The sequence below is a fragment of the Branchiostoma floridae genome, chromosome 12 (assembly GCF_000003815.2).
Source record: "Branchiostoma floridae strain S238N-H82 chromosome 12, Bfl_VNyyK, whole genome shotgun sequence".
NCBI classification, from domain to species: domain Eukaryota; kingdom Metazoa; phylum Chordata; class Leptocardii; order Amphioxiformes; family Branchiostomatidae; genus Branchiostoma; species Branchiostoma floridae.
The window spans coordinates 21,069,823-21,092,954 of record NC_049990.1 but is presented as its reverse complement, the minus strand read 5'-3'; the positions used below and the strand labels follow the sequence as shown (position 1 = coordinate 21,092,954).

The 23,132-nt window shown below is 40.4% G+C and overlaps 2 protein-coding genes across 3 annotated transcripts in view; both read right to left on the bottom strand.

Annotated features, from left to right (window-relative positions):
* The window catches only part of LOC118427580, a 55,658-nt gene that overhangs the window by 14,766 nt on the left and 17,760 nt on the right, over positions 1–23,132 (bottom strand). The window lies entirely within an intron of this gene.
* Positions 439–23,132, bottom strand: part of LOC118427601 (EMI domain-containing protein 1-like) — a 24,207-nt gene continuing 1,513 nt past the window's right edge. Inside the window, exons 3-8 of one of the 2 annotated variants that reach the window (XM_035837462.1) lie at positions 22,400–22,483; positions 21,440–21,547; positions 21,055–21,197; positions 20,310–20,470; positions 19,824–19,959; positions 439–1,256 (exon numbers count right to left, since the gene is read on the bottom strand). In XM_035837462.1, coding sequence (XP_035693355.1) covers positions 20,459–20,470; positions 21,055–21,197; positions 21,440–21,547; positions 22,400–22,483 — 347 coding nt within the window. In that variant the 3' untranslated portion in view covers positions 439–1,256; positions 19,824–19,959; positions 20,310–20,458. The remainder of the gene's footprint in view (positions 1,257–19,823; positions 19,960–20,309; positions 20,471–21,054; positions 21,198–21,439; positions 21,548–22,399; positions 22,484–23,132) is intronic. The other variant, XM_035837463.1, reaches the window with a different exon arrangement.

The following is a 23,132-nucleotide window of genomic DNA, read 5'->3' as shown; positions in this document are numbered from 1 at the left end:
CAGGTTTCGCCTTCCCGCCATTTATGATTCGCTGCTACCTGACGTCATCCGACGACTTCCGGATTAGTGCAGCGAATCATTCATCTGATGAAGGTCGGAGTATTCGGCCGAAAATTTATGGTGAGTTTCTTCCTTTGTGTTGGAACAAAGTTTAAACTTTTCACTATGGAATTTACCAACACAGATGAGCTTTCATTCGGATATGAGACAAAGGTTGATGTCTTAAAGACTTGGGAGTTTGAGTTTGAGGAGGACGTCCGTTACTTTAGCCTTAAGAGGTTTTGTAGATTGAAGAAAGAGAAGCAGAGTAGGACCGACCGCTCCTGATGCCTAAGTATTCAAATTCCTCAGTATTAAACCAGAATTATAGCTCTATGGTTCAAACCATTTCACTCTACTGAAGGACTAAGTACACCTAGTCTTGTTCAAACAGACAAATGTTACAGACATTATCAAATTTTATTCACCAAAGCAGTTCAAACCACATTTCTTTACCACCAGCTTGGCATTCATATTGAATTTGAAGCAGAGCTGAAGAATGAACATCCTACATCACCAACAGAAACTTATCTTACAGCACATCTTCGGTATTAAGCATGGGTCCTATTTAGACATTTGATTGTACATGTCACAAGCATTTCTGCTATCTTCTGGTTTGGTTGTACTCATAGTACAGATGAATAGATGGCGATTAAAAGTTTCAGATTAAGTTACACAATGTTAAGGTACACAAAACTGACTGCATTAAAATATCTTCTATTCTAGTCAATATTCATCCTGGTATATTGTTGCCTAATGAACTAGGTTCTAGGCATCAAAATTACTTAAACAGTACAATAATCATAGTCAAATCTTAAAAACGATAGAATGTGCTACATCTTCTGCCTGCGGCATACCTTACAAAAACCCTTGACACCTCAAGCCTAACATCACTTACTGATAGAATGACGCCTGCCATGATGGTTTGGTTTTGTAAAGTATACTATGTTAGTTAAAAATAGAAAGAAATGAATTGATTTATTCAACTTCTGTACTGCACACATGCTAAGAACACTGCTGTATTGACAGCTAGACTCAGGGGTAGCAGATGAGTTTCCCCAGGGTGTAATAACCTTCTTCACTACCCTCATTAGTATCCCCAAACCTGAGCTGAGTGACTGGCAGGTCATCTTTGTGGGACAGGAACCCAGAATCCTCACGCCATGTGTAGTCATTGGCATCACAGTTGCATGTACCTGCGGATCCAGCGCAAGAGCCTGTTGGACAAAGAAAGAGGGTTACAACAGGTACCGGTGGTGCAAGGGTTTACAAAATGTCAACACCGGTAAAATCAACAGAAAAGCGACACTGTATTGTCCTACAAATTTATGTTTTTTGTGATGATTGTCCTTCAAAATGATACATTTTGTGACCTGTCAATAAATTATGTAAAAACCATCATTAAACTGTATAATCAATAATCACAAAATTGCCTGTTAAGCAGATCAGACAGGGCTTTTTTGTCAATCTGGGACGGGGTGTCTTTTAAGGCCCGTGTTTGTAACTCCTGAACGACCTTTTGTATGACCACCAAACTTTCATAGAATGGTTTAGACGTAAAATCGAAGAATCATAACGTCATTATGACGTCATTTAAATGAGGTTGGCTGGAACCATGGAAAAAGGATATTCTTAGACAACTTCAAGGTATGCAACATGTCTGCTTCGACATCTCTTGTCAATCACAAAATGACGTCATACATATCTAAGCTACCAGTTGGGGTCCGCCATGTTGGGTTCGCCACCTTGGATTTTCAAAAATACATTTTTTCAGTAAAGAATCAAAAGACAACAAAAATAGTCTTGAATGTCGAGTCGAATGTTTGTTGATGAAAAAAATACCTGGTAGTTATGAATTTTAGGGGATAATAAGCTTGTTATACTTAGATTTCGGCCTATAACGTCATAAAATTAGCACAATTTATGCCTATCTGTGTAAGAAAGCCTGAAGAATACATCGTTAGACCCGAAAATCACGATTTTTTTCAAAAATGCCTTTGTCAAAATTTGGTGCGGACCTCAAAAGCCACCCCCGTTTGAAATTGGTTAAATATATACTGTGCAGAATTGCATTTCTATCTAAAGGAAGTACAATTCACGACCGTCATTCAGGTGAAAATATATTAGTTCCATTATGCTGTTCTAGCTTCATTGGAATAAGCTTGCATGTTTCAGGCTGATCCTTTATAACTACCTGCTTGTCCACAGGCACAATTCCCACTCCCAGGACTGGCACCTCCCCAGTAGTCAGCCTGGCGACCATCCCAAGTCACCCACCAGGCGTAGGGTGGATCACGCCTAAGCCGGATCACGGAGCCATAGCATTCATACTGGAAGTATATATTTATCACCATGAAAAATAATATAGTTTTGGGTGTGGCTGTGTGTCTAGCTGTATGTGTGTGTGTGTGTGTGTGTGTGTGTGTGTGTGTGTGTGTGTGTGTGTGTGTTTATGTCTCCTGATTTTTGTAGTCAGCGTAACTCAAGAACCTCTGGAGGGATTACGATGATATTTAGTATGTAGGCAGGTTTTGGGAAGACAAAGGTCACAGTCGATTTTAGGCCCCCTTGTATGTGACTTTGGTACTGCAGCAGAACTTCTGTTTTTATACCTTTTGACCTGGACGTCCTATGGTCTTGATTTCTTAGTGGCAGATAGCTTGTGACGTAAGCCAGGGCCCCACTGTAAAGCAGTGTGGTTACACTAAGTTGGGCTACCCTGGCTAAAGAAAACAATAAAAAAAAGAAAGAAGTGGTGTAGCAGCTGGCTCTGGAACTGCATTGGAGCTTCCGTCAGTAACTTCCAAAGAGAATAACTGAACAAAGGAGTTACGGATTTCCATGATATTTGGTATGTAGGTAACTAAGGCCTACGTCACATTTCCTACCCGGGGCCCGGCAGGGCTGATTGCGGAAACGAAAAATTTAAGTTTATGCCAATAATGATGCACAAGACATGCTGTTGAATTATTTTCGGTCCGTTTTGTGTTGTTGTTGTCTTTTATATTATACTTATCGTTCCAGAAAGCTGCCCGACCGGGCCTCTTTGTAGAAATGTGACCTTAGCCTAAGACAGAAATGTAAATAATGAAGTGCAAATTATGCAAATTGGGACTTAAGTTGCATATTTAATGAGGAGAATCTATATTTGTGGTGTTTTCCTTTATAGAACTCAAAGGGACATTGTGTTGTTTGTGGCAGGTGGAACATTAATAGATACCAATTATGCAAATCAAGTGCTTAATTAACGCAAAAGTCACAATTCTTAAAGCTTTTAAGTGGTAAATGGTTTGACTATCAACATTGTGACGGGTGTAAGTTGTTCTAAGGTGCACACAACCGAGAATAGGTTGTGTTAATGTGGCAGTCATTTGCATAATCAGAATATTTCATGGAGACATGAGGTCTCCGAACTCTTGTTGTAGCTAGATATTATCATGGACATAAACTGCAAAATGAAACATTTTATCATTGTTATGCATGGAATTTGCAAGCTGAAATATACCTGCTCCGCTTAGTTAACTCCAACTGTTGGAAACAGAATAGGATCTCTGGCCATGGCTAACTTCTGGTGTGGACTTAAAAAGACATACCTTGATGTGCTGTTTGCAGAGAGTTGACCTGTCCACCAGAGCTCTCACTTGTTCCATGCTATTCCAGTACGGTTCAATTCAATTTTTATTAGGAATCAACTGGCAGTAAACAATGCTGGAAACATGTCCACTGAATTGTGCTGATTTTACACAAACATCATTAAAAACAGACTACGTTGACACTTACGGTATTTACATTACGAGCAAACTCTAAGTACAAAACAAGTACTATGTACACATATTGATACCATGAGGTCACGAGAACGTCTCTAACACAGTGCTGATGCGTCCACTAACCATTTGACTCATTGTATAGACGAATAGCTTGATGAAGGAATGAGTTACTGAGTCTTTTTGTACGGGCTGTTGGTATTGTGAGTTCGGACTTATTTCTGAGACTCCGCCCTGTGGCCATAGTCCTTGTTGGTGGGACCAGATCATGTAGAGGGTGGCTTTCCTCAAGCATAGCTTTCAGCAGTTTCACTGCAGCCGCTTCCCGTCTTTCTTTCAGGGTCGGTAAGGCTGGCACAGTGCGTCTACCCCCTAGTGAGATAATCCTGAGCGCCCTCCGCTGTACTCTCTCGATAGCCCTTTCATGTTCCTTGCTACAGCCCACCAGTAAAACATGTGCGTACTCAAGCATAGGTCTGACGAGGGTAATGTACGTCACATCCTTGGAGTAGCTACCTGCCTCCGTGGACCCTGGTACTCTCACATGTGTCCGTGCCTCACTGTTGTGACCGATCAGGGTAAGTGCTGAAATTGTAAGCGTTTAAGCTTGAGCATCAGAATATATCAACCGTTAGACCCAAGTCTTCATGGACATTCGGTTTGACGTCCCAACACAACATGAGGATGTTGGGCAAATGTTCTCTTCTGAGCAGCAAGCCCTTTGCTTTGCCCTGAAATTGTCAGTACAGACTCATCAGGATCACAAGTCTGTATTTCAGCTAAGTGCCAGGAACGATTCTAGGACATACTAACATCCAAACAGATATCGGTTGGCAAGATATTATCCATGAGCCGACACAGTATTTGTTGGCCAATCGGTTAACAAATGGATTTCGTTTTGACTCATAGATATTGTATTGCTCACTGAAAAGATAAGGACATAGACATACATGAAAAACAATATCTCCACATTTTCATAAAATACTCGTTATCTGTTTGTCGTGCCATTTTGCGACTCTGCAAACTTTTAAACCTATCATTAAAACGTACAACATTAACAAGATTTAGCCCTTCCTTGTTGGCCAGACAACTCGCTCTAGCTCCAAAAAGTTACGAACCTGATTGAATGCATTTTTGTTTGTCAATGTTTGGCAGAAATTTGGATGATGTTCTTTCTATATTGCTCACTTGACTTTCTTGCTTACATTGCCGTATAAAACTCTTTTGATTTTACTAACCTGTTCCTCCCTGTAGATCACACTGAACAACCATCGGCAGGTGTGCGTGTGTGTGTGTGTGTGTGTCTTTGTGTACATGCAATTGCTGAGATTGCCTGACAGTGCTCTGCAGAATATACAGTAGTCTTTGACTTTCCCTAACCTGTTCCTCCCTGTAGATCACACTGAACAACCATCGGCAGGACCCCCCGTTCTGGTCCGTCAGGGTCGATGACGTAGAATGCCTGATTACTGAACCCACTTCTCTCTACTACTTCAGTGCAGCTGGACGGTGGATTACATGAATCTGTAATGTTAAGCAACATAGCAAAACGTTAGGATGTTGTACTACTTGCTATCAGCTTTACCTCACTTGGGGCAGGTATTTCAAATTCCTTCATGATCGCAAAAAATGGTGTTTTATTGCAAGGAGAGTACTAGTATCTAGATTTACCTTTTGCAAATTCGTATCGTCAAGCGTGATCTCCAAATCTCTGAGGTCTTCGTTAGTGTTCAAGGCATCTGATTAGTGTTTAGTATTTCTACAAATCACATTGCTTACCTCCTGAACAAGGCAAGGGCGTGGCCTTGGTGTTATTTTCCAGGGCTGACACCCTCTGTTCGAGAGCGAGGTACTTGCTTTGCAGTTCATTTATCTCTTCATCTATTGAGGAAATGCAAGAGTATCTATTTGATTAGAAGGAGCATTCCAAATTTTTCAATATCTGTGAGTCCAAGGAGGTGTTTGATTAAAATTCCTTGCTGAGTCTTAGCGCCCAGAAATCTGTAGGAATCTTTGCATATCAGTACATCAGCCATGGAAACATGTCAAATATAACCATAGCGACCCAAAGTTCTCATAAGCCATCAACTTAGATTGGAGTTTTGTCTGTAGGTGTAGTTCAAAACACTTATTTTTCTAAGATAATGTCCTAAAAACAGGGTAACGGAGTCTTCAAGCTGTCTTTATTTTTGATACTTATTGTCAACTGTGCATTCGCAAATACTTAGTGCATGGTGCATGTGTAAAAATATGTTTCCAGTCAAATACTAGTAGAATTTACTTCCTGAGTCAGACTCAGTTGTGTTCCCGATGCGGCCCTCAAGGGCTGACAGTCTCTGCTCAAGAACATCATTCTGTTGCGTCAGCTCCTGATACTTGTTTTGCAGTTCACTTATCTGTGTGTCTGTTGAGATGAAACATTTATAGTGATTATTAATTAGTACTTAATTACTAAATTAAATGTGAGGAAAGGTGTGTACATCTTAGCGTATAGTTATAACAGCCATCGAGATTGCGTTATCAAGGTATCGCATTACTTTACAATCACTTTAGTCTCAGTTTCGACCAGCATCGTTTACTAAGGGCTATTTAGGACGAGGTAATTTAAAACGTGCTACCAGACATCCATGTACAAATCCATTTCTGATTCACTGGTTGTATTGCATGTCTATATTCTCCTTACCCTTTGTTCCACATGGACAGTCTCTGCCGTCTCTACCGGGGATACCAGGTGGGCCCTGTAACGAGCAACTGTGTGCAGGGACCTATATATAAACAAACGATGTGGAATTTGATACTTCGATACTAATCTTATTGCCTCTTTATAATCTCATGGACAAAGTATTGCATACTGATGACCCTTTGCAATGGCAACGTGATACCCTGGCTTCCCGTCAAAGTTGATCCGAATTTTGTTGTCTAAAGTTTGAGAGTTGCCGTACGTCATTGCTCGAGCTAAGTTGTATTGTACTGACTATGAAAAGTGAATAGGGCAAGTTCGGATCAGGTGTCCAAGTCGAGATGTAACTTAACCGCAAAATAAACAGCCGAGAAAGGATACCTTTCACGTCAGGCGGCCCACCACAGGAGTCTCAAAAAGTATTCGTACACTTACGTAGGGAAAATGCTACAAAGGAAGTATTACAAAGACAGATTTCTGCTGGTGAAGGGTACCTTATCATTGTAGAAAGTTAATTGTAAAATGACCAATCCCTTTCGGTAAGAAACTTAGATAGGTGAGGAATTGGCTTTACCTGTTTGAAAAACAAGCATGCATGCATAATAAACATAAGATGCCTCGATAGTTCCTTTTCACATACCGTTGAGTCATCAGTATTAACATTAAATATCTTATAATGTCGAATAGTTTGTCTATTGCCAGCGGTGGCATCCGTTTAACACATTGGTCGTGGAGCACTGTGCTGCTGTAGAAGCTAAGTGCAAAAGTCGCTCTAGATCTCTACTTCAGTCTGCTTTTTAGATTGTAAAGTACGTACCCCCTGAACGTACTGGCCTGAAGTGAAGCCCGCAGTAAGGAACATCAGACAGACAATAAACTCCATGTTCGTGGAGGACATCTGGTAACTCAGGGAAACTTTGTCTTGCACCTTGAATAGATTTTAACGTTACTTCCTCGTAACACTTCCCCTTGCGTACATGTCGGAGTGAAAGCCAAAGCGGTCTTAAATGTGTGATCATGTGATGCCATTGTTGTGGATCGGATACAATATCTTATGAGGCCGGCGTGGAGGTTACCGACCACTGCTGACCATTACCAAACTAATACATGTGCCGTGTATAAGTATCTGTGTCGCGGCGAAACGCAAGGCATGCAATGAATATACAGGGCGAATTACATGTATGTTTTAGAAATACAATTGTTGATACAACTGGTACAATGCCTGGAAAATTGACACAAAGGTTGATGTCTTACTGAAGATTTGAGAGTTTGAGTTTGAGGAGGACGTCCGTTACTTGCACCCATAAGAGATTTGGAGGGGGAAGAAAGAGAAGCACAGTAGGGCCAACCGCTACTGATGCCTCACTAACTGATGCCTCACTAACCAGGACTATAGCTCTATGGTCCAAACTATTTCACTGTAATAAAGGAATAAGGACACCTAGTCTTGCTAAAACAGACAAATGTTACAGACATCAAATTTTATTCACCAAATCAGTTCAAACCACATTCTTCACTACTACCAACTTGTCCTTCATATTTAATTTGAAGCAGAGCTGAAGAAAGGAACATCCGACATCACCAAGAGAAACTTTTGTTACAGTACATCTTCGATGTATGCCTTGGTAGTAAGCATGGATCCTGTTCAAACGTTTGATTGCACATGCCACAAGTATTTCTGATATCTTATGGTTTTGTTTTAGTACAGATGACGATTAAAAAGTTGCAGATTAAGTTACACAATTTTAAGGTCCACCAAACTGACTATTGAGATATGTTCAACTCTCACCACTATTATCCTTTCAAGTTTTTGTCTGTCTCTAGGCACACAATATATAGATTGGTTATCATGTAGTATGTGTTACTACTTAAAACAGTAAAATAAGTACATTTAAAACAGTAAAATAAGTACACCCAAACCTTTAGACGTGACAGGAGTTTTACTGAAGTAATTGAAGGCATTGAAGCAAATCAAAACATTACATGTAACCCACTCATTTGGACACAGAATATGTTGACATACAACAAAACATTGAAACCTCATACCCAATATCACTGATAATGTGATGCCTATCATGATAGCTTGGTTACTATGTAACTTTTAGATAAACATAGAATGTAATGCATTCATTGATGTAACTTTTGCACATGCTAAGACCACTGCTGTGCCAGACGCTTACTGCTAGACTCAGGGGTAGCAGATGAGTTTCCCCAGGGTGTAATAACCTTGTTCACTACCATCACCAGTATCCCCAAACCTGAGCTGGGTGACTGGCAGGTCATCCTTGTGGGACAGGAACCCAGAATCCTCACGCCATGTGTTATCATTGGTATTACAGTTGCATCCCCTTGAGCATGTGCCTTTTGGGATAGGAATAAGGCCGTAAAAAGCTGTTGGTTGTGATATGGATGTAAGACATGTAACAAGAATGGGTGCCATTACGCTTTTAATTCATTTGTATGTTCAATTTTCCTTCCCTTCGTTTTAATTAGCCTTTGGGCATTTGTTTACTATGCATACGATTATTATTATTATTATAATTACCTGCTTGTCCACAGGCACATTGCCCACTCCCAGGACTGACACCTCCCCAGTAGTCAGCCTGGCGACCGTCCCAAGTCACCCACCAGGCGTAGGGTGTGCCACTGTCCCAGATCACTGAGCCATGGCATTCATACTGGAAATGGGTTATTGTGGTGATTTAGGTAATAGCAATACTATAAACTTCACAGTACCATACCACAAATACCATTCGACTGACTGTCTTTCACGGCACATAGAATCATCATCGATATCCTTAAACTTGTTAGTTATAGTTGGGACAGACACCTGCTGAACAAACCCAGAAGTCAGACTGGAAATGTAAACATCACATACCTTGATGTGCTGTTTGCACAGAGTTGACTTGTCGACCAGCGCTCTCACTTGTTCCATACTATTCCAGTATGTCACATCCTTGGAGTAGCTACCCTGACTCTCAAACCCTTTCACCTGTGTCCGTGCCTCTCTGTCGTGGCCAATCAGGGTGATTACTGAAATGTAATGAAGCATTCTATTATCACCTGAACATAATGTTAGAATCTATAATTTTTCAACTTTGTATCAACAATTCAGAACCAGGAAAGTTTCTGCTGCACGCAAAACAACATTGCTGTCTATTTTTTTTTTATTAGTTTGACTGTTCAGCACGCACAGCCAGGGCTGCCCAACTAGCCTATGGCTATTACAAATAAACCCTGCTGACAAAAACAGAGACAATACATATTGAAATGAACATCTAAAAGGACAGGACACTTATTAATAACAATATCTTAAGTACATAAAAAGATAGAAAAATAAAAAGAACATTGCTATCCACTAAAACACGTTTTCGCCCTACCAATTTCCACTTTGCAACACATAACTACAGACTATCACATATATGTGATTTACCGTTTCTCCAAAGAGTTTAAATACTCCCTCTATCCATATGTAACATACATAGATTCCTTCTCGTATCCTTCTAGGCTGAATAGCGCAATCTAGCTCTAAAAAGCCAAAGAATTGCAAATGATCGAATGAATGTCTTAATTGTCAGTGCTTGACATAAAGTTGGACAACATTCTGTTCAACACCAGGCTCGCTAGATCTGACAAGATATTTGCTCTTCCTTATTTTCATCTCATTACTAACATAACTTGCCACGTCGCATAAAACTCTTGGCTTTTCCTAACCTGTTCCTTCCTGCACGTCACACTGAACAACCATCGGCAGGACTCCCCGTTCTGGTCCATCAGGGTCGATGACGTAGAATGCCTGGTTGTTGAATCCGCTTCTCTCTACTAGTACTTCAATGCAGCTGGACGGTAGATTACATGTATCTGTTAAGGAAAATTAAAGACAACTTAAGGCTATAGTAGAATTTGCAATACGAGCGCCAAAAGAACAGAGTCGCCAGGGTTAAAAGTGCTTCAGTAGTATGTGGTATATTTACACTTACCTCCTGAGCAAGGCAAGGGTGTGGTCTCCGTCTTATTCTCCAGGACTAACAGCTTCTGCTCCAGCACCTGATACTTCAGTCGCAGTTCATCTATATCTGCGTCTGTTGAGAAAACGCAACAGTACGTACTATATTAGAAGACGCACACTGGAGTAAAATAACCCATCAACACCTGCCCAGTATAAATTCGATGAAGATTGACTCATAGTCATAGGAATAAAGATTTATCAGCTTAGAATGAGATTTTTTGTTTCCAATTTGGAACTTGAAGCTTAGAAATATTTGTATAGTGTAATATAGTTATTGCCTAACTTCCCTCGGAGCGGCGGCGTTTATTTGTTTCTTTGGTAGGGCGGGGGGCACTGATTCGGGATTTTCAACAAAGGCTTAGAGGGGTTCTGTATGTCGCATAGAAAACCTTAGCCCATGTTGAAAATCTTGAATCAACGCTTCTCCAAAAAAATAAAAGGCGCGTTCACGAGTCTACGAACATCAAGGAGGCTTGACTATTTATTGCCATACCTTTTAATAGTTCCACAAGGACAGTCCCGTCCTGGCATCCCATCTCGGCCGTCTCTCCCGGGAATTCCTGGCGGGCCTTGCAACGAGCAACTGTGCGCTGATAACTATGTACAAACAATGTGGAATTTAATATACATGCACCGTCTTCTCTCCGGCTTCAATATGCATGCCATGGAAAAATTACTACACACAGATAACGCTTTTGCCACAGCAATGGGATGTCTTGGCTTCACGTTGATGTTAATTCTGTAACAGTTGTTTTAGGTTTGAGAGTCACCGAGAATACTCAAGCTTTGTTGTATTGTACTGACCATGACAGGTGATCATGAATAGGGCAAGGGCGAATGTAACAAAATAGATAGCCACAAAAGATTACTTTTCACGTCAATCGGCCCACCTACCCTTGCGTCACTACAAGGGTGGCAAACAGTATCCGTACACTTTTGTAGAAGAAATGCTGAATAATGACTAGTAGTCTCAGACTGGTATTACAGAGACATATTCCTGCTGGTAAATAGTGCCTTATTATTGTAGGAAGTTAGGCTGGTTTTCATCCAAACGCCGTCTTTCTGGTGCAATACGATAAACGTTACAAACTCAGGAGTTGTCCCTAGATAGTTTGCAAGTAATTACAGCATGAAAATCTCCTCAAAGTTTGCTAGTTAATTTGGAGTCGACAACATGCTTGTTGCATTTACCAAACATTAGTACTTACCAGCTATGCCGCACCAAGCATGACATCAACGTAACACATTGGTTTTCTGGTGCATATGCTACGTATGATATCTTTTGAATGCCTTTCAACAACTCAAAGAAGTGACTGTTTACAGTCAAACGATGCATGTCCAATCCTTGTATGTAGTAGCAAGGCGAGTACTGGGTTTTACCCGCTTGCTTGAAGACCAAGCATAGTAAACATAGCCAACATATGACCTTCACCTCAGCCTCAATAGTCCCTTTTTACATACAGCTAGTACTGGTGAGTCATCAGTATCAACATTACAAGTTCTAATAACGCCGAATACCTTGTCTGTTACCACATCCTACAAGCAGTGTACAGCTGTTCAGGCTTAGTACAAAACTCGCTCTGTACTTCTGCTTCTTAGTTTGTACAGTAAAGTACTCACCCCCTGGACGGACTGGCCTGAAGTGAAGCCCGCAGTAAGGAACATCAGACAGGCAATAAACTTCATGTTCGGCATAAAACTGAAGGACGTCTGGTCACTCAGGAAACTTTGCCTTGCACGCGCCTCGTATAGATTTTAGCATTACTTCCTCGTAGCACTTCCTCTTGCACACATGCCTGAGTGAAAGCCAATGCTAAGCCAATGCGGCTCAAAATAGATGATCACGTGATGCCATTGTTGTGGGTCAGATAAGGTGTCTTGCGCCGGGTTTCTCAACACATTTGACCATTACCAAACCAAGGAGGTTATACGTTACCTCCTTGACCAAACTAATGCGAGTATTTTTTTTCACGAAAAAAATGCAAGGCGTGCAATAATCCCGCAAGGTTAATCATAAATTAGAAAACACAATTGTTAATACAGCTGGTACAGTGGGAACTTGAGACAAAGTTGATAAAGTATACTACATAAGTTATTAGTCTGTGACCAGAACCTCTGGTCGACAGACTTTTAGTTTTGTCTGGTTTTCGCGCGTTCGCAGCTGTATCTATATGTTCCCATTGTCTGAATTCTATGTGGTTTGGCAAGTCCTCTGTACTGAGGTTGACGATGATGCACGTGGATTTTTTTGGCGGCAGGTGGTTTTATTATGGATGTTATAAAAATAACACCCCTACAAAATGTTCATCTTCCGGTGTATTGGTCCAGATTCCCTGTATGTGGGTCATGCGGTAATTGATATTGTCAAGCAGATACGTGGTTTTATCTGATCGTCAAAGTTAAGTCGCGTTCGCACCTATAACTGCATGTTCCCGTTGTCGCATACGTACGTTGTTTGGCAAGTCCTCTGCACTGAGGTTGACGATCGATGATGCACGTTGTTTTTTTTCGCGGCTGCCGGTTTTATTATGGATGTTATAAAAATAACACCCCTACAAAATGTTCATCTTCCGGTGTATTGGTCCAGATCCCCTGTATATGGGTCATGCGGTAATTGATATTGTCAAGCAGATATGTGGTTTTATCTGATCGTCAAAGTTAAGTCGCGTTCGCACCTGTAACTGCATGTTCCCGTTGTCGCATACGTACGTTGTTTTGCAAGTCCTGTGCACTGAGGTTGACGATGATGCACGTTTTTTTTTCGCGGCAGCTCGTTTTATTATGGATGTATAAAAAAAATATTACCCCTACAATTTCTTCGTCTTGTGGTAAATATCACTCCTACAATTTCTTCGTCTTGTGGTGTTTTGGTCCAGAGCCGCTTTGTGTGAGTCTTGCTATAATGAAATATTGCAAGCAGATGCGTAATGTTTTCTTGTTGTTATTGATATTCTCATTCTTAATGTTATTCTTATTCTTATTGTTAGTGTGTGGGCCGACTTCTCTCTCTTAAAGCTTGGCAGCCAGGCGCTGAATTGCGAGGAGCTCACAATAGGCGGGGCTAAATCGCAAGTGTCTGGAGCGAGCTGCCATTCGGCGCCACTCAGGTGACCTCAATACGACAGTAATTGTCCAGGGTGCGGCCAAGGGACTGTAGATAAGATTTCTGTAGTGATGCATTTGTCATCACTACAGTAGTAGCAAGCCATAGTTTTAGTATTTCAGTATCAGTGACGAAAAAGTTCAGCCCGGCTTCCTTAGCTATAGTCGTCGAGACATCTGGTGGATGCAATTAGCTTTGGCGATTTTGATCCTTTCAAAGAAACATGTCTCCTGTGGATTTATACGTCCAATCTTAGAATACGCATGTCCGGTATGGCACCCAGGAATCACTTGTGCCCAGTCTAGGACCATAGAGAACGTGCAAAAAAAAAAGCTTGCCGCATAATTCTTGGTTCTACCTTTGCTAGTTACGACATGGCTCTAGTCCAATTGTCTCTTCCGTCTCTGTGCAACAGACGACACGAACTCTGTACAAAGTTTGGTACCTCTTTGCTGAGCTCTTCGTCTTTCTCCAAATGGCTACCGCCAAACCATGTGAGCCTACATGGCAGAAACCTCAGGTCCAAACACCAGATAACACAATTCCACTGTAGAACCTCTAGGTATAGGAAGACTACACTACCATACCTTGTCGACTTGCTTAACAGTTCAAAGTGCTAGGTATGAATAAGTCTTGAATGTATACAAATTCATTTTAAAAGTAATTATTGTTATTTTTAAAATGTGTTGAATTATGCCCTTCTATTGCTTTTTATTTTAATTGTAGCATGTGTAAAACATACTGCAATGCAGCCGAAAGATATAAATGCTGCCATTGTATGTTATTGTATGTCGCACAACGCGAAATAAACCATTCATAAAAAAATAAAACAGGGGACAAAGTTTGGGGAGGGCGTCCGATACCTGCAGCCTTACCTGGACGAGGTTTGGAGGGAGAAGAAAGAGAAGCAGGAACGGGACAGTCGCTATTGATGCTCGAGGATTCAGACATCTCAACAGACTATAGCTAACATTACATGACTAAAACGATTTTCACTGTGCTAAAAACCTAAGGACACTTAGTCTTGTTGAATAAGTCAGACAAATGTTATAAACACCATGAAATTTTATTCATCAAAGCAGTCCGAACTACCAGCTGGTACATCACATTGAATTTGAAGAAGAGCTGAAGAAAAAATATCCTACATCACCAAAAGAAACCTTTGTTACAAGTACATCTTCTGTTATGACTTGGTGTTAAGCATGGATCCTGTCCAAATGTTTGATTGTACATGTCACAAGAATTTATGACACCTTCTGGTTAGGTTACAGTATTTAGATTCTAAACGGATGCCATATGTAAAATGTACAGATTAAGTTTCACAATGTTAAGGTACAGCAGACTGACTGTTAAAGTATAATCATCTATGTCTATGCTTAGTGTTTGTTAATATATTATGTATCTTTGTATGTTGATATTTTGCACGTATAAGTTTCTTTGTAACAAACCTACGCAATTAAGGGTATATCATATGTGTATTTCCCTGCCTATGTACGTTTGAGGAAGAAATAAATAAATAAAAAAAATGCATGTATCTGTAGGAGTAACGTAGCAAACTTTAGGCTATATTGTACTACTCGCAACATCAGCCAAACCTTACTTAGGGGATGTTATTTCAAATTCCTGAGTGTAATAAAATGTTTTTTTTTACTTGTAGCAAGAGAATCCAGATTTACATCTTGCAAATTAGCCACGTCAAGCGTAATTTCAAAATCCCAAATGCAATTAGTGTTAAAGTCATCAGTGCTTAGCATTTAAACAAATCACATGTTTACCTCCTGAGCAAGGCACTGGTGTGGTCTCGGTGTTATTCTCCAGGGCTGACAACCTCTGCTCGACAACGAGATACTTGCTTTGCAGTTCTCTTATCTCTTCATCTATTGGGGAAATGCAAGAGTATCTTTTTGATTAGAAGAAGCATGTCAACTTTCCGATGATAATTATATCGGAGTCTAAGCGTCCAAACAACTGTAGGAATCTTTGCATATAAGTACATCAGCCATGGAAACCTGTCAAATATAATCATAGCGACCCAAAGCTCTCACAAGTCATCGACTTAAATTGGGTTTATTCTATAACACTTATTCTTCTAAGATAATGTGCTAAAAACGGAGTAACGTGGTCTAAAAGCTGTCTTAGTTTTTATACCTTTTGTCAAATGTGCATGTGCAATTACTTTGTGGTGTATGTGTAAAAATATGTTTCCAGTCAAATCCTGTAGAACTTACCTCCTGAGTCAGACTCAGTTGTGTTCCTGATGCGGCCCTCAATGGCTGACAGCCTCTGCTCAAGAATATCATTCTGCTGCATCAGCTCCTGATGTTTGTTTTGCAAGTCACTTATCTGTGTGTCTGTTAAGATGCAACATTTATAGTAATTATTGGTTAGTACTTAATTACTTAATACTCAATTAAATGTGAGGAAAGGTGTGTACATCTTAGCGTATAGTTATAACAGCCATCGAGATTGCGTTGTCAAGGTACCGCAATTTACTATCCAATCACATCATAGTTTACTAAGGGTTATTTACTATAATTTAGGACGAGATAATTTCAAATGTGCTACCAGACATCCCTGTACAAATCTATTTCTGAATCACGTTCATTTTCAAAATTCACTGGTTATATGGCATATCTATATTCTCCTTACCCTTTGTTCCACACGGACAGTCTCTGCCGTCTCTCCCGGGGATACCGGGTGGGCCCTGTAACGAGCAACTGTGTGCAGGGACCTAATATGTAAACAAACGATGTCGAATTTGATACCTTTTCCTAATACTATGGACAAAGTATTGCACACAGATAACTCTTTTGCAAAGGTAACATGATATCCTTGCTTCCCGTCAAAGTTGATCCAAATTTCGTTGTCTAAAGTTTGAAAGTTGCCGTCATTGCTCGAGCTTAGTTGTATTGTACTGACTAAGAAAAGTGAATGGGGCAAGTTCGTATCAGGTGTTCAAGCCGAGATGTAACTTAACCGCAAAATAAACAGCCAAGAAAGGATACCTTTCACGGCAGGCGGCCCGCCACAGGAGTCGCAAAAAGTATCCGTACACTTTCGTATAGGAAACACTACTTCATGACTTGACAGTATTACAAATGCATATTTCTCTTGGTAAAGGGTACCTTTAGTTATCTTTGTAGAAAGTTTAAATTGTCCAATCCATTTCGGTACTGAACTTAGCTAGGTCAGTAATTGGCTTAACCCGTTTGAAAAACAAGCTTACATGCATAATAAACATAAACAAGGTACCTCGACAGTTCCTTTACACATTAAACCTCTATTGTCGAATAGTTTTTCTATTGCCAGCGGCGGCATCCGTTTAACACATTGGTCGTGGAGCACTGTGCCGCTGTAGAAGCTAAGTCCAAACGTCGCTCTAGATCTCTACTTCAGTCTGCGCTTTAGATTGTAAAGTACGTACCCCCTGAACGTACTGGCATGAAGTGAAGCCCGCAGTAAGGAACATCAGACAGACAATAAACTTCATGTTCGTGGAGGACATCTGGTAACTCAGGGAAACTTTGTCTTGTACCTTGAATAGATTTTAACGTTACTTCCTCGTAACACTTCCTCTTGCGTACATGTCGGAGTGAAAGCCAATGCGGTCTTAAATGTGTGATCATGTGATGCCATTGTTGTGGATCGGATACAATATCTTATGAGGTCAGTGTCGGGGTTACCGAACACTTATGACCATTACCAAACTAATACGTGTACAAGTATCTGTCGTGTTGATTATGCAAGGTGAATTACATGTATGCTTTAGAAATACAATTGTCGATACAACTGGTACAATGCGTTGGAACTTGAGACAAAGGTTGACTCAGAGGTCCGTGTACTGAGTCGTACATCGGCACGATCATTAAGAACCCGATTCTTGGAACATAAACGTCGCAGTTCAACATCTTCAGAAGTGTCTCAGCATATACACGGCGAATCTCCGGGCCACTCCGTGTCTTTGGACCAAGTTCGTATCTTGGACTCTGAACAGGACTGGTTTGTGAGGGGCGTCAAGGAGGCTATCTACATTAGGGCACATCAACCCTCATTGAACCGTGACGGTGGCAGGTTTCGCCTTCCCGCCATTTATGATTCGCTGCTACCTGACGTCATCCGACGACTTCCGGATTAGTGCAGCGAATCATTCATCTGATGAAGGTCGGAGTATTCGGCCGAAAATTTATGGTGAGTTTCTTCCTTTGTGTTGGAACAAAGTTTAAACTTTTCACTATGGAATTTACCAACACAGATGAGCTTTCATTCGGATATGAGACAAAGGTTGATGTCTTAAAGACTTGGGAGTTTGAGTTTGAGGAGGACGTCCGTTACTTTAGCCTTAAGAGGTTTTGTAGATTGAAGAAAGAGAAGCAGAGTAGGACCGACCGCTCCTGATGCCTAAGTATTCAAATTCCTCAGTATTAAACCAGAATTATAGCTCTATGGTTCAAACCATTTCACTCTACTGAAGGACTAAGTACACCTAGTCTTGTTCAAACAGACAAATGTTACAGACATTATCAAATTTTATTCACCAAAGCAGTTCAAACTGCATTCTTTACTACCAGCTTGTCATTCATATTGAATTTGAAGAATGAACATCCTACATCACCAAGAGAAACTTATCTTACAGCACATCTTCGGTATTAAGCATGGGTCCTATTTAGACATTTGATTGTACATATCACAAGTATTTCTGCTATCTTATGGTTTGGTTGTACTCATAGTACAGATGAATACATGGCGATTAAAAGTTTCAGATTAAGTTACACAATGTTAAGGTACACCAAACTGAATGCATTAAAATATGTTCTACTGTAGTCAATATTCATCCTGGTATATTGTTGCCTAATAAACTAGGTTCTAGGCAAGCATTTTATCAAAATTACTTAAACAGTACAATAATTATAGTCAAATCTTAAGAACTATAGAATATACTACATCTACTGCGGCATACCTTACAAAAAACAATTGACACCTCAAGCCTAACATCACATACTGATTAAATGATACCTGCCCTGATGACTTAGATTTGTAAAGTATACTATGTTAGTAAAATATAGAAAGAAATGAATTGATTTATTCAACGTCTGCACTGCACATGCTAAGAACACTGCTGTATTGACAGCTAGACTCAGGGGTAGCAGATGAGTTTCCCCAGGGTGTAATAATCTTGTTCACTACCCTCATTAGTATCCCCAAATCTGAGCTGGGTGACTGGCAGGTCATCCTTGTGGGACAGGAACCCAGAATCCTCACGCCATGTTAAATCATTGACATCACAGTTGCATGTACCTGCGGATCTAGCGCAAGAGCCTGTTGGACAATGAAATAGGGTTGCAATAGGCAAGGGTTTACAAAATGTCAACTCAGGTAAAATCAACAGAAAAGCGACACTGTATTGTCCTACAAATTTATTATTTTTGTGATGATTGTCATTCAAAATGATACATTTTGCGACTTGTCAATAAATTATGCAAAAACAATTGATCCATCATTAAACTTTATCATCAATAATCACAAAACTATTAACCCTGTTCAGCAGATCAGACAGCTTTTTTTGTCAATCTGAGACAAGGGATGTCTTTTGAGGCCCGTGTTTGTAACTTCTGAACGACTTTTCGTATGACCACCAAACTTTCATAGAATGGTTTAGACGTAAAATCGAAGAATCATAACGTCATTATGACGTCATTTAAATGATGTTGCCTGGAACCATGGAAAAGAATATTCTTAGAAAACTTCAAGGTATGCAACAAAAGAATCAAAAACAACAAAAATAGTCAAAAATGTCGAGTCGAATGTTTGTTGAAAAAATACCTGGTAGTAACGAATTTTAGGGGATGATAAGCTTGTTATATTTTCGACCTATAACGTAAAAAAAATAGCATAATTTATGCCTATCTAATTATAAAAGATCCACTAAATTACATAAGATTTTATTTATGTAAGGAAAATAGCAGTAATGTAGCAAAAAAACTGAAGAATACATCGTTAAACCCGAAATTCGCGATTTTTGTAAAAAAAAACTTTGTCAAAATTTGGTGCAGGCCTCAAAAGCCACCCCCGTCTGAATTGGGTTAAATAATACTGAGGAGAATGGCATTTCTGTCTAAAGGAAGTACATGTATGATTCCCGACCATCATGTAGGTGAAAATAGTTCCATTGTGCTGTTCTGGCTTCATTGGAATAAGCTTGCATGTTGCAGGCTGATCTTTTCAAATTACCTGATTGTCCACAGGCACATCCCCCACTCCCAGGACTGGCACCTCCCCAGCAGTCAGCCTGGCGACCATCCCAAGTCACCCACCAGGCGTAGGGTGTGCTACTTCTAAGCAGCATCACGGAAGCATGGCATTCGTACTGGAAGTATATATTTATCACCATGAAAACTGATATAGTTTTGGTTGTGTCTGTGTGTCTGTCTGTCAATAATAAAGTTGCATGCCCACAACCGAGATATTTTGTGTTAATATTAATGTGGCAGTCATTTTCGCATAATCAGACTATTTCATGGAGATATAAGGTCTCCGAACTCTTGTTGTAGCTAGATATCATCATGGACATAAACTGCCAAAAGAATCTTTTATCATTGTTATGCATGAAATTTGCAAGCTGAAATGTACATACTCCGCTTAGTTACCTCCACATGAACGGTTGGAAACAGAATAAGATCTATGGCTAACTTCTGGTGTGGACTGAAAAAGACATACCTTGATGTGCTGTTTGCACAGAGTGGACTTGTCCACCACAGCTCTCACTTGTTCCATGCTATTCCAGTATGTCACATCCTTGGAGTAGCTACCTACCTCCGTGGGCCCTCGTACTCTCACATGTGTCCGTGCCTCACTGTTGTGGCCGATCAGGGTAATTGCTGAAATTATAACTAAGCGTTTAAGTGTGTGTGTGTGTGTGTGTGTGTGTGTGTGTGTGTGTGTGTGTGTGTGTGTGTATTTGTGTTTAGAACTCATGGGTCACTACAAAACAATAAAACAGAGCTCGAAAAGTCATTTGCTTTGCCCGAAATTGCCAGTAAAGACTAATCAGGATCACAAGTCTGTATTTCAGCTAAGTGCCTTGAAAGATTCTAGGACATACTGATATACAAACAGATATTACAGTTGGCAAGACATTATCCATGGGCCGACACAGTATTCATTTGCCAATCGGTTAACAAATCGATTTTGTTTCGGCTCATAGATATTGCATTGCTCACTTTAAAGATAAGGACATAGACATACGTAAAAAACAATATCTCCACATTTTCATAAAATGCTCGTTATCTGTTTGTCCTGCCATTTTGCGACTCTGAAAACTTAACTGTTAAACCTATCATCAAAACGTTCAAGCCTGATTGAATGCATTTTTGTTTGTCAATATTTGGCAGAAATTTGCTCACTTGGCCTTATTGCTGACATTACCTGCTAAATCGTATAAAACTCTTTGGCTTTCCCTAACCTGTTCCTCCCTGAACATCACACTGAGCAACCATCGGCAGGACTCCCCGTTCTGGTCCATCAGGGTCGATGACGTAGAATGCCTGATTATGAATCCACTTCTCTCTACTACTTCAGTGCAGCTGGACGGTGGATTACAAGAATCTGTAAGTAAAAGTAACATAGCAAAACGTTAGGATGTTGTACTACTTGCTATCAGCTTTCCCTCACTCGGGGCAGGTATTCAAAATTCCTGCATGATCGCAAAACATGTGTTTTATTGCAATTCGAGTAACTATCTAGATTTACCTTTTGCAAAGTCATATCATGAAACGTGATCTCCAAAGCTCTGAGGTCTTCGTTAGTCTTAAATAAGTAATAAATATAATACCAATCACATGTCCTACCTCCTGAGCAAGGTATTGGTGTGGTCTCGATCTCGGTGTTATTCTCCAGAGCTGACAGCCTCTGCTCAAGAACGAGACACTTGTTCTGCAGTTCATTTATCTCTGCATCTATTGATCATGAGGAAACACAGGAGTACTTATTAAATTAGAAGAAGCATTCCGGGAATACTCACCACATATTTGCATACAGTCATGCTCGTTATAACCATAGAAGCACTGACAATTCATCAATTTAGATGCGATTTTTCCTGTATTGGGTATATAGGTTACACATATGGGCAGACTGGCTAGGTGCCGGATTTCCAGTCAGCATCACCAACATACTTTCTCAAACCTTTTCAGCCTCCACCAAACTTGGCAAACCATCCGAATCTAGGTCTGTCAGAAAAAAATAAATCGTTAAGGCTAAGGCTTATATACCAATGAACCAATATACTACAATCCTCATTTATAGTTTCTTTGAATTGTCAAACTAAACAACACAAGAATAACCATATACCCAACCTACCAACCATATATCTACCAACCAACCTAACCATATCATTCAATCAATAAACGTACCAACCAGAAACATAGAGAATTGAATGTAAGCAATAGCACCTTTAGCTATAAATTCGCGTAAGGCACTCGAGAGATAACTTAAATGGTTCCGCCAGACAGCCTTGTTCACAGTCAAGTCTGAATCCAGCATCACCAACAAACTTTCTCAAACCTTTTCAGCCTCCACCAAACTTGACAAACCATCCGAATCTAGGCTAAGGCTTAGGCTTATATACCAATAAACCAATATACTACAAACATTAGAATCATTTAAAGCTTCTTTGAGTTGTCAAACTAAACAACAAATGAATAACCATATACCCATATCTACCAACCAACCTAACCATATCATCCATTCAATCAACTTGCCAACCAGCCATCGGAACATAGAATAATTAAACGTATTCTATATCTCCGTACCTTTTGCTCCACAGGGACAGTCCCGTCCTGGCATCCCGTCACGGCCTGGCATCCCGTCTCTCCCTGGCGGACCCTGCAAGCAGGCTGGAGACGAACCAGAACGAATTATGATTGCCATATGTGATGTAATTTGAAATGATTGAGAGGCGGAGACGTCCTAACATATTCCTCTTGATTAATAGTAACATGATTGGCTCTGCTTGGCGAAGTTTACAACTTTGCTGAATCATAAGATAAACAAGTGACCGTAGGTAACATAGTCTGTGACGTCGGTCTGGTATATGTTGGTTGTTCTGTCTTCTTTGGCGTGTGACGTTGTGCTTATATCCTATAATGATTCTTTTCATGGTGTTAGATATATCGTTTTATTTAAAGTTGCTTAATCCACACTGTAAATGAGTTCGGACAAGAGGCTGAAGTTAAAGTTAAAGTTACCCTTACATCTGTGCAGATGCTTTTGGGGTGGCGCCCATCTCCATTTCGAGTAGCCCTTGGGCCACACATGTGCAAGCCACTACAGCAGGGGGCTGGTCCGCTGGTAGTGATGTGTGTTTAACTTCCATACTCTTTTTCTTTAGTGCTGAGTGCTAAGCAGAGAAAGCAGCATGTACCATTTTTAAAGTCTTTGGTATGACCCGGCCGGGGTTCGAACTCACGACCTACCGAATGCAAGGCGAACACTCTAACCACTAGGCCATTGCACCGGTGTTAAAGGTAAAGGCTGAAGGACAAG